The sequence below is a fragment of the Teleopsis dalmanni genome, chromosome 1, assembly GCF_002237135.1.
Source record: "Teleopsis dalmanni isolate 2A chromosome 1, ASM223713v2, whole genome shotgun sequence".
In the NCBI taxonomy this organism is placed as follows: Eukaryota; Metazoa; Arthropoda; class Insecta; order Diptera; family Diopsidae; genus Teleopsis; species Teleopsis dalmanni.
In genome coordinates this window covers 115,424,638-115,437,894 of record NC_051846.1, presented here as the reverse complement: position 1 = coordinate 115,437,894, position 13,257 = coordinate 115,424,638, and the positions used below count along the sequence as shown (strand labels likewise).

At 32.6% G+C, this 13,257-nt stretch overlaps 1 protein-coding gene across 1 annotated transcript in view; it reads left to right on the top strand.

Moving 5' to 3' along the window:
* The window catches only part of LOC119666184, a gene marked incomplete at its 3' end in the record, with an annotated part of 34,233 nt that extends 25,158 nt beyond the window's left edge, over positions 1-9,075 (top strand). The window contains 1 exon segment of the mRNA XM_038075467.1: positions 8,955-9,075. Coding sequence (XP_037931395.1) covers positions 8,955-9,075 — 121 coding nt within the window.
* Positions 9,076-13,257: the final 4,182 nt, after the last annotated feature.

Genomic DNA, 13,257 nt, shown 5'->3' with positions numbered 1-13,257 from the left:
TAATGTGTTTTGACTTAGCTTAAAGTCTTGCGGAGTCTATTTGCTTCAGGTATCTTCTCAATACTCTTACAGTGGTTCCGCCAGCTAGTCCTTTTGGACTGCCTGATTAATTTGTTGCCTTCAGTGACAGTGGTCCTATATTTATAACATCTATTGGATAGATGAGGATATCGCTTTGCTGTACATTAATATTATCAAAAACAAAAGCTTGTGGCTAGCATTTCGCATTAGTAGTATGCAGTCAAATATCGTTGGAATATTTTGCGGTTTCTTCTTTAAAATTATTGTGCTGTAACAGAAAACAGAACAACATAACATGATGTTTATCATGTTATCAAAACTTGTCTAATTATATTTTCAGCAGATAACATAGAAGTACTGAAGTCATTTTTTCATTTTTACAATCCATATTCATAGATGTGTTTACACAAGTCATTAACAGTATTTATAAATAGAAAGTGTGCTGCTATAATATGTAGTAAGATAGATGTCAGAAACTGAGTCTGGAGCAAATTCAACAGAAAGATAGTAGGCATATAGTGGGGAAAATTATTATTATAATTATTATGTTGAGGCTAGTTGAGTCAGTGGACTTGAACACTTTTACTCTCTATTCACTGTGAGGTTTCTTCATTACCCCTCTCTACGCCTTGACTGCATTATTGTTTATCACTTTATCACTTTAGATTAAGCAATAATTGACCTAAGATCTGCATACCTTTCCGAGGAGACTGTAACCATTCTAAGATTCGAAAACGCGGTGCTGGTAAGCCTGTCAGTTTTCGTAAATAATTTCAGGGCTCTATCCTTTACATATTTTTTGATCGGATCAGTCTTGAGGTCCCTAAGGCTGTCATTCGTCTTTATGTACCATGGTACCTTGAAAAGTCTTTTCAAAGCCTGGCTTTGTGCAATTTCTAGCAGGCAAATAGTAGTGTTTTAGGCTTTGGTAAACGTTACGCATCCTGTTCTTAGTATTGAGATTTTCATTTTTGAATAGTGGTTGAAGGCGATGAAGGATTTTGGCACAGCTAATTCTTTTCAGTTGAATATGTTTAAGCCATGTGAATCGTTTCTCCACCGTGATGCCTAGATATTTAATGATAATCTTCCAGTTTATAATCATATCTCCCACTCTCGACGGGTTCTGTCTGAACTTACGCGTAATAAACAGAGCCTTTGTTTTTTCATTTTGCATTTGAAAGCAAAGCATATTTACTGCTTACAGTAACAATCTGTAAGGATGGAAATTTTTTACCAATTCCCAACCTATGTGTAACTTGTGTCGCGTTGTTATCTGAAATAAAAATTGGTTAATTTTTATTTAATATATTAAATGCAAGTAACTTACCAAAAGCAACCCCTGCATGGACGCCACTGCATCACAATGAATTAATCTAAAACTGCATAGAAAATTCATGCACAAGGAATACAAAATATATTTAAATAAATTTTATACATAAATATTATATATAAATATTACACCTACCTTATTTATTTATTATTTGTATTTATATTTTTTGATATTTTAATATACATATATTGTAAAGTTATAAGCGTTTTTATAATTTGTTATTGAATTTTATTGACTTTATACAATTTACAATAAGTGCGTCCCACCTCCTTTGTTTCTGTCCGGCACATGCGCGGCGTCGCCTTAATTTTTTGGGGACTTTCTTTTTTGAGGATCTTGGCGAACTTCGAAATCTCCCTCGAAATAGCATTACAAGCTTTATCAAAGGTTCTAGGTGGTTTTAGTTCTTGGCTTTTCAATAATACGGTAGCACAATACGCCTGTGGGCCTAAATGGATCCTCCTGGGATCGCCGGTATAACCTAACCTAACCTACAATTTATTTTGTTTAGTCATTAGCTGATCATTTTTTGTGTGCACCCGCGTATTGACACTTAGAGTTCTTTTTTACAAGAGAAAGAATCAAACCAACGAAGTTTGATTGAAGCCAAAAAAATATGACAAAAACAAAAAGCAATAAAAAGCAAGTTTTGTAGAACTGTTGGTTTGATTACATATTGTACAGGGGGTTATTTGATTAATAAATTAAACATATCTTAATCATATAATATATAAAAGATTAATTATATAATATACTAGGTGACCCCGCGAACTTCGTACCGCGTAACAGTCAATGAATGTTATATTAAATTAATTAAATGTTATACTAATCACTTGATGTATGTCCAGGAAGCAGCATTTGAACAATTTCTTTCCATTTTGGATTACATAAACTAATTTTTTGATAGTTTCCTAACCTGATTTAAAAACAATCGGTATCTTAGAAGTAAGACTCACGTCTGTATTCTGAATTGAAAACTATGATGTTGATATCCACCATTCAATGGGTTTATCATTTTTATATTGAAGTGATATCCATTATCTTCTTGCCCAAACATCAGTGGGTATTGCAACGTGTCATATGAACGGCGTGTTTCAATACTTGTTGCAGTTGCCCAGTATCGCGATGTGTAAGCACAATATCGCGTGTGTTCAAGTTTTCTCCAACGATCAGGATTGCAACTTCATCTATTGTTGGAGCGTTCATGTTCATGTGTTCATGTGTTTCTGCTGGTCGTTTATCCGCTCTGATCACAAATTTGTAGTTATCATGTGGCATGCGCTTTAACGCATTCTTGAACAGCCTGACGAAGATGTTCATGAAGTAGTTGCTACAGATCTTGAAGAATTGCTATTTTCATTGCTTCATTTTCTCTTAACGACGTTCAAGTTGTTCCATCATATTGCCCATGAAGTATATTTGGAAGAATTTATGTTGTGCACCTTCAACAGGTTGCAATGATTCAATATAATGGTGAATCTGGCACTCGCACAAAACAAACATATCAATACTTTCAGCTCATATTTATTTATTATATTTGAATTTATTACATTTGAAATTTGAAATATTTAAACTATTTGAAAAAAAAAAATTTAAAATGAAATCAATATCACTCAAACTGTCGAACTGTCAACAGTTTAAAACAGAATTTTCAAATTTATTATTTTTGCTAAAATTAGTGGATTTTTCCAATATTTTGTAATATATTCTGCTATTCGGAGCGGAGACGATTCCAACAAATCAAAGATAATTAAAATCGTTCCAGCCGTTCTTGAGTTATAAGTGGTCTAACTAACACGTCTTTCTTATATGTATATAGATTTAAACAATAAAATAAATAAATAAGATAAAAATTCTCTATTATTTACTTATAAAGTACACATTATATTAATTTGTGATCATTTGTGCAGCAGACAAATAATGCGATTTTTACATTTAAATCAACATATCATACACAATTATTTTCTTTGTTTTACTCATTTTCGTTCTTTTCGTCATTATAAAGTGCCATGGTTGCCAAAATTCTTGGGAATAGCGTGGGAATAGGAAGACTTGTTCCCTGGGAGTATTCTGAATTGTTATGATTACATAAATTAATATATTTTTTTATATATATAAACACAGCAAGTAAAATTGTTCATAAAAACTTACGACTTTGGATCAGTTGGTTAAGGTGCGCTGATTCTGAGCTTCACATTTGGCAGGACCCGAGTTCGATTCCTGGTACTTGCAGTCTCAAAAATAATTATTTACGAATAATTAAATACAAGAATTATTTCCAAGACCACTGATGATGGGTATTTGGCAATACTTGAAACAGCTGTATGGTCACCCAAAAATTCAAATAATTAAAATAATATAAAAAATAAAATTTTTGTTGTTGTTAATATATTCCTAATTAAACCCATCATAGGCATGAATACGTTATATGTAACACATAATAAGCGTGAATACGTTTATATATTCCAAGTTAAACACATTATAGGCGTGCACAGGTTTATATACTCCTAAATTAACCCATTATAAGCGTGAATACGTTTATAGGCCACAATTAAATCCCCTATAAGCGTGTATGCGTTTATATCCCAGCGAGCAAATCCCATATAATATTAAGTACGATATCTTAGACATATCTTATTAACTTTAGCATTGTTAGCTTTAAGAAACCAAGTCTAATAAACACACATTTGAAAATTAATACGTCATTAATACCTGTGTACTCATTCTTTGAAAATTTATTGCAACGACCCAGGACCAATCACTGAGTTTACTCCAGCAAATAGGAACGAACAAAACGTGTCGTTACAAACCAATACTCAGCATGCACATTTCTACTTAATAAATGCAGTACAGGCAGTACTTAATAAATGCAGTCAGTGGTCTCTGCACTAGGGTCGCCAGTGGTCGAAAATCGACTAATAGAAAATACAATTTATTAACAATAGAGGGGTTTATGGAATAGCAAAGAAAGAAATAAAGGACAAACACAAAAATTTATTTTTAATTTTATTGAAGTTTGGCTGACCATACAACGCTGTTTCGAGTATTGCCAAGTACTCTACCTGATGAAGAGTACTTGGCAATACTCGAAACAGCGTTGTATGGTCAGCCAAACTTCAATAAAATTAAAAATATATTTTTGTGTTTGTCCTTTATTTCTTTCTTTGCTATTCAAAAAACCCCTCTAAATTTTAATAAAGCTTCTTTGTCCCTATAAAAAGAAAGTCTAGCTTTACAGCAGCACAAATACTTTATTTATTAACAATGTTAAAATAATTATATATTTTATATTTCAAAGTTCTCAAAACTTTAGTGTAAACAATATTTTCCGTAAACACCCTTTCATCATTAGCCAAATGTTCACCTTCATTACTGACATAAAATTTAAGCTCGTCAAATGATCTAATTCTAATGGCTGCAACGTAAAGTTGACCATGCGAAAAAACAAGTCTTCTCAACAATATTTCAACTCTATCAAATGTCTGTCCTTGGGATTTGTTAATTGTCATAGCAAATGCGGTGATGACTGGAAACTGAGTTCTTTAAAATTAAATGGCAATGCAGTCCCTGAATACGCCAAGTGTGTGCGTGGAATCAAAATACGTTTTCCGCGAGCAACTCCAGTAAGTACTTCACAATCCATTGTGTTATCATGCATTGTTTTGACTCGCATTCTCGTCCCATTCACTAATACTTGCTTCGTATTTAAATTTCGAATTAACAAAACTATTGCATTAATTTTGAGCTCCAACTTATATGGTGGCAAACCACTTACAATCAAAGTATTCAAAAACTCTACTGGATAGTTGCCCACCTCGCTGTTATTCTCTCAAATTATTGTGTCAAAACTGTGATAAACCTTTTTTTCACCAGCGATCCATACATCGTTATGAATAAGTCCACAATCTTCATTAGTTGGAGCTATCACAACTGACTTTAACATTCCATCTGATGAAATGGTTTCATTCATACCTCCAAAAATGTCTTGTACTATGTTATATTCAACACCTATCAAATTTGCTGGAATTTCAACTAAATCTTCACTAAACTGTCTGAAATTAGATTCACCATTGCCAATTCTCTTTAGAAATTGAACGAATTCTAGCTCTTTGAGGAGCTCTGCCCAACTCGTAATACAACTTGCAATCATTACTGATCGCGATGCATAAGGAACAAAGGGCAATTTTTGTAAAATCTCCACAAAATAATAAAGTTTTTCCAGCAAAAGTCTTTTGTTTTATTTTGTGAATCATCGCATAAGTCTTTCAACAAAGTATCAGTACATTTCATCACTTGTAACTGATAGTGAATAATGCTGCCGAATTAATAAATCTGTCATATCTACTATTTTTTTTTTATATTCGGTACTGTATTTTCCATTAGATTTATGGGCAGTTTAAAAACATTATGGAGTGTCTTTCCACCAATCAATAATGTGGAATCAATTTAATCAAATGCACACGAAATACATCGAAGATTAAGGGAATTTAATTTACGAATGACATCCGTTTGATCCTGTATCGTGACTCTGAACTTCACGAATAACTTTATCAATAACATAACGCTGTTCATTATTTGCGCTGTCATAAAGCTCATTAAATAAATATTCTTCTTCAAAAAGATCAAAAATATCGAGACCAGCAAATTTTGGCATTATTGTAGGTGTAGGCAAACCAAGTGACATACATGTAACATTATGTGTGAACAAAACATCCTCGATTTTCAATAATGCTCTATTGAAAGAAACACCTACACTACAACCATCTCTAACGAAATCTTCGCTTCAATTATCTCTAAATTCCACCCAAAGCGCTAATGCATTTGCTGAAATATTTAAGGCACAAATAATCGCAAACAAATTACGCATTTGGTTTGCTGAATTAAATGTCTTAGCTTCATTGAGACAAACTCTACACTCATTATCGTTGGACGCAATTCCACTAGCATGACATGCTTCGATAAATGTGCTATAAACAATTCCATTGTAAGTACGAACATCTTCGAATGATTTTGGCCCTTTTACATGCAACAAAAGCAATCGATGGAATAGCTCGATTTCTTTGGGAGTCGCCATATACATGCGAGTAATAACTTTATCTCTTTCTCGTTGACTTTTATGTCAAGATTTTCTACCATCAATCCAAATATAATCCAATGGAATTTCTGTATACGTAACATATATTGTTTAGCAGGTGGATCACTTTGATTCAATTGAAAGAAAGCTAATAGCTTCGTAAGCTTAGGATTTTCTACTGCTTGCCATTCTTGGACTTCGTGAAATATAAAATTTTGTATTTATGGCAAATGAGTGTAAAGACGAAAAATGATATGAGACTGAAAATGCATTGAAAATTCATATATCCGTCACATTGCTTCAGTTGATCCCACATATCGACCATTCAAGAAATTTCTAAATTTATCTACTTCAACTTGTACTTGCTGTACATTTTCCTTTGTATTTTCACTTTGAATTAAAAGAATTGTACTATCAAAACCCTTATATATACTTATATATATACCTATGTAATACTTTTGACGGAAGTGCACACCTCGACATTAATATGACAATTATATTTTGCAAGCAAATATGGATTGAATGGAACGACTTTAGCGATTATCTAAAGACTTTCCTCTAACATCAACGGAAACATTATTATCGCGTCGTCTATACAATGGATAATCATTAACTGATTCTTTTGTTGATTGTACGAAATCCTTTGGAAATTGTTTTGAATATTTTCCATCTTGCATACATACAGAGCTTGGATTCAAAACACCGCATGGACCGTTCATCATGTGTCTGACAAAACATTCATGTAATTTTGGCTGTAAATTTTTATTCGGAATCTCTGCACAAACAATTTTATCAACATCAGCTGGCCCGACGATTTTGTCATTTTCACATTAAGTTATGAAAATGCGAGCATGAAGCAAACCTCTTTTTTGAAATTCGATTGAATATATAAGAGCTTCAACTTTGCCAAAAACATCTTTATTCCAAATGTCAGATATGAGTTCTTTTAACTTCGATTTAAATACACGCACAACTATGTCAGACCTAAAATGAGATGATTCATTAACATCAATTTAATTTATTTACAATCTCCGGCCAATTCGGATTGCAAGTCATTGTAACAAACCACGATGGCTTGCCGAAGTGCTGAACAATTGGAATTGCATCTAAGTAATTTTGATACATGTTTCTCGGAGATCCAATGAAGGATGAAGGCAAAATCACTTTTCGACCTAAGCTAACAACTCCTACTTGATTCGTTTGCAAATAATCAGTAATATTTTTGTATACATCTGCCATCAAATTCACTTGATTCTGTCTTATAAAATGTAGTCGACATCCTTCTATTCTTACATACATATCAACAATGTACTGCAAAAATAGTTTTTGCGATTTATGCAAAAAGCTAAATTGATCTCTTATTGCAAAACATTCAAATTGTAACATGGTAACTTTATTTCGAATCTGTCTACCATTAGAATTATGTTGCACGTTATGCGACCAATTATCGTGCCAACCCAAGTTTCCATTTGAGAATAGTAAAGGATATGCCAATTGATCCAAAGCAGAATCTAATACTGATACATTTTTAACCACACCATTTGTTTTTGAAAAAGATATAATATTTCTCTGAAATGGTGCTTCACCATCTACAGTCGTAAATATAACCGCAACATCAGTCCGAATTGCACCATTATATCATCGTATATCTGTATCCCGATTCACGGTAATTGCCATACAAATCTCTTTCTGTACATTGCAAACTCTATGCCAATGTTTCTTCATTGCACGAAATGAATTTTATTTTATTGATTGCTTTCGCATTCTATATTGAACAGCCGTATCGACATCGTAAAAATACAACTGGGCATAATTTGGCGTACGACCATATACTGTGACCATGGGTCCTGCTCTATGATAAAATATGTCGCGAATTTTGAAATGATACATTCCTCTTAAAACTGCGTCAGAAATATTAGCTTCCGAACTGACCATAGCATAAGCCGAATTGTAGGTTCGAATATTGTCAAAATAATTTTCGGACCTTTTCTTTATATTTTTATCATTTGATGTAAGATCGTCATACAATGAATTAAAAAATCTTTTCGTGTTAGTAGTGGAAGATGTACTTTACCCTTATGAAGACACATTGTGAAATAATTTCTTTTATGCATTGTAGACTCTGAAGCAAAATGCTTAGCTAACCAATGCCTACAAACAAAGTTCATAGAACCAATATGAAAGGAATCAAAATTAGGCGGTATTTCGTCCAATGCACATTTGAATAAACTTCGCAAAGGAATTGAATTACTATAAACACTATCATCAACTTCAATTAAATTTAAATTTGTAGTATTAATTACATTTGTGTGTTCTTTTTAATTGCACATTTTCTCTATTTCTTTGTCTCTGTACTCTCTCTGTAAGCGATTTACGTTTGTATAGTTTGAGTCTGAGGTACATTATAAGGAGTTTGAGGTCATGAGAATGGCGTTGAGAATTATGCATACGAAGCAAATAATTAATATATTTCAATGACTATTTAATATATGCTAACGATATGCTAATAAAATTCAATATTTGCAGAAATGGCTCTCTTGCTTCCAGCAACCCTGTCACATAATCAGTCCGCAAACTATAGCAGCGATATATATCAAAGTTTGCGTCTACGCTACCGAAACTCGTACAAAGCAGATCGTGAACTCGAGTAAGTATAAAAGCAAAATATATTATATAAATTAATATAATGAATCCTGTCTAATAGTGTTTACACAAAGTAATTGAAAATATCTTTAAACGTAGTACTACACAACTACTAAAAGTAGCAACGCTCGTGCCAAATAATCACACATATAATAGAATCACACATATATTATGCAAACAGAAATTGATTAGCAAAATTTGCAAGGAGTAAAGAAATCATAAACTTGTTTTTCGAAAGAAAAGGATAAAGACTGAATATTATCATGTTTTTTTTGTTTTATTCATCAATATCATGCACTATTACATATTATTAAAAATGTTTGTTTATATTTTAAAGAACGCTTCAAGACTCTTATTTCAAATTCTTTTTAAAAAGATTTCTGGTAAGAATGATTCAGTACAAATTTTTGCATAATGCTTCAATGTGCTAGTGTTGCTTCTTTCTAGTTGAAAATGGATCTATTCATCATCGAGACCGATCTTTTCAAATATGGGTCAGTCGTCGAAAACATTTTCGAACAAATGATCAGGATGTAATCGAAAGAACTATCTTTCATCTCTGAGGAGGGATTGGTTAACTCGCTCAAATTTATTTACTTTCGTTATTGAAATATATTTCCATGACGATTTCCACTTTTTAGTTGCGATCATAACCAAGCGTTCTTATTCCAATAAAGTAAATCTTTACACTACAACTTATGCCGGCATAACCATCTTTTGTTAAGGCATTTAAAAACTATGTTTTTCTTTTTATAAAATTTCCTTCATTAATGGCTGAATCGGTGTTACGTTCAACATCTTTGAATATGTTGTAAACGGAGTAAAGGTCTGGTCAGAAAAGGGGTGAATTATTAACTCCGCTATAACACTATCGAATCGTAACAAAGAAAAACAATCATACCAGAGTGTATTATTTAACGAAAAAAAAATGCAATAATGGTGATCAAAGTAAATAAAAAGTGAAATAAGAAAAATAAAAATAAAAAAAAAAATGTATCAAAAAACCTATCTAAGAATAAAACTGTGTCTACCAGTGCCACTCCGTACTGTCTCTGTCCATGCCTGTCAGTGTAGACCTACTCACCCTCACTACCCTACCGTAGTTACCATTGAGCTGAAGTAAAAGGTCCTACTAAATTACTTACAGCTCCTTAATTACATCCAACTGTCATCTATATTTCTTGACCTTAAAAAAGAACAACGAAAAAAAACCAATTTATATTATAATGACTCTATATTTAGGCTTTAATCAAAACAAACAAAAAAGAAAAAAAGAAAAAGGTGAATTACAAGTATATAACTATATAACTATAATATATAACTATATAACTAAATTTACGAGTTCAATATTAATTTGTAAAAATTTGGATTGCGCCTTATTGTGTTTGTGGTAATTAATTATAAAACGGCAAAAAATTGTATTCTGCTTAAAATATTTACTACAAACTGGCAATGGTGTCTCACCGGAAAGAATTAAGCGTCGTGGAAAGAAAAATCATCATAAAATTTTGGGAGGAAGGGAAGTCGAACCGGGAAATTGGACATTTGTTTGAAAGATCGAACTGTACGGTAAATACCGTGATCAAAAATTGGAAAACTACCGGAATCCACGTTCTGGTCGCCCACCGACTGCTTTCACACCGTGAAAGCAGCTTAATATTAAATTCGGTAACGAAAAATCCACGTTTGACGGCGAAGGAAATTGTACGTAATATATAGGAAAGCTTTTCAAAAAATATTTCTGTGGTTACTGTACGCAGAATTTTAAGGCGGGGCGGTTTTCATGGTAGAGTAGCACAAAGAAAACCTTACATATCTTTAATTAATCGAAAGAATCGCATTGCTTTTGCCAATAAATATGTAAATATGCCTAAGGAGTATTGGAACAATGTGCTTTTCTCCGATAAATCCAAGTTCTGTATTTTTGGCATTCAAGGACGTAAATTAGTATGGCGTAAGCGAGGTGAAGCATTCACTAAACAAAATCTTTTCCCAACTGTAAAGCATGGAGGTTGTGCAGTGATGCTCTGGGGTTGTATGGCAGCTAATGGTACAGGCAGTCTTGTGTTTGTGAAAACAATAATGGATAGACATATTTATATAAACATGTTGAAGCGTAATATGCGATCAAGTGCTGACAAATTGGGACTAACAGATCGATTTTATTTTCAACAGGACAATAATCCTAAACATACAGCATAAATTGTGCGTCTTTGGTTGCTCCAAAACTGTTGAATATGCCTCCACAATCACCGATTTTAAATCCAATTGAACATTTATGGGAATTTTTTAAAAGATAAATTTCGATCCAACAGCATCTGAAAGACATAATCCTAAAGGAATGGGGCGAAATAACATAACAACTCAGGTGACCAGTAATCTTGTAGTTTCGATGAAAAACCGTTTAGTGCAAGTTCTTAAGCATCACGGTTACCCAACTAGTTACTAAATTGCATAAAAAATCAGGAATTTTACACTAAAACTTTGTCTTATATTAAGTGCTTGTAGACTTTTGATCGCTTGTTTTGCTACTCTTTAGGACAAAAGTACCGTTATCTCGGCTGTTTTTTACAGAAATGCAACGAAACTTCCCAAAAACATTGTGCAAAAAAACAATAAAATATAAATTTATTTTTTTGGAAAATATTTTCAAAGTTTTTTGTAGTGCCTGCTTGTAGACTTATGACTCTGACTGTATGTAATTATGTTATAAATATATGCAATATATATATATGTAGGAAAGTAGGTATGACAGCGGCGCAAAAGTAATTTAAAGTAGTAGAGTTATGTCGCTGTCATAAGAAAAGAGCGCAGGGCAACTCCGTTGCTTTGAGGTGTGAGTGGAAGTAAAAAGAAGTAGTGAGAGTGAGCAGCTCATAGAGGAAAGAAGCATATTCGTGCGTGCGTGTTAAAATTAGTTTAAAAATAACTATTACAATTAGTTTAAAATTAACTATTAAAATTAGTTTAAAATTAACTATTAAAATAAACTTAAGGTCTAGAACCTACAAACTTTGGGGGCTCAACCTAAGAGTCAAATAAAAAAAAAATGGTGTTTATGTAATGCATATGTGTAAATTTAATATATGAACGAGTTTATAAAAAATGCAAAAGGTGTGATTTAAGAAACATCGAAATTTTTAAACTTTGAATGATTGAAAATTGTTATTTACACTGAAGTTATTAAAAACAAATATGTGACATAAATTAATAAATAAAAAATTTGAATAAAGTTAAACTAAAAGCGACAAACATAACAATGAAAAACTAACTAAAATAACTGTGGAGTTAAACAAAATTATGTTTGATCCGTTCTAAGCGAGCTGCATATTGTGAAATACACAAATTAAAAGGAAAAAAAAAGAAGAATTGCTGTTATTAGTTGGCGTCGGCGTGGTGATCGAAGTTGTTAGCAAGCTGTGTGTGAGTACATGTGCTTTGTTAAACGTAGTAGTAAACGCAGTGCATACAGAGGTGAATGTAGTCACTGAGGTGGTAAAACAAACAACGCAAAAGCTGTTCTGACGAAGTTGGCGAGCGACGAAGGTGATGCGTAGCGGGTGCTGGCGGTGCAGTGGAGACTGGCAGAAATTTTTATATTTTGTTTAAGTACACATTTTGTTTTATTTGATTGCGTATTGAAATTGATACGTTTTAATTTTTTTAGCTTGTAATTTATATATTATTTTTTTAAACTTATTTACTTTTTAGTCATAATTTTAATTTTTTTTTGAAAAGATTGTAATAACGCTGGCACCATGAATATTAACAGTATCATTGCGCTGAGTATAGAAGGGTTAAGAGGGGAGCTTAGAAGATTAAATTTAAATACAGAAGGCAAAAAGCAAGAATTGAGAGAAAGATTAATTGATCATTATCAATTAGAAACGCGCGAAAATGTAGAAGACAAAGAAATACAGTTTGACAAAATGGCAACTGTTAAAACGATACAAGAACGTTCACTGTTTACGCTTCGTGATGTGGAAGACTCTCTCACTACATTTGCAGGGGTGGGTCAACCAAGTGTTAAGATTTGGGTAGAACAATTAGAAGAAATGGCTATTAGCGTAAACTGGAACGATCAACAAAAATTTATTTATGCTAAGCAGCTACTCAAGGGCGCAGCCAAATTGTTTGTCAGAAGCCAGTTAGAGGTAAAGGATTGGGTGTCGCTCAAAAAAGCATT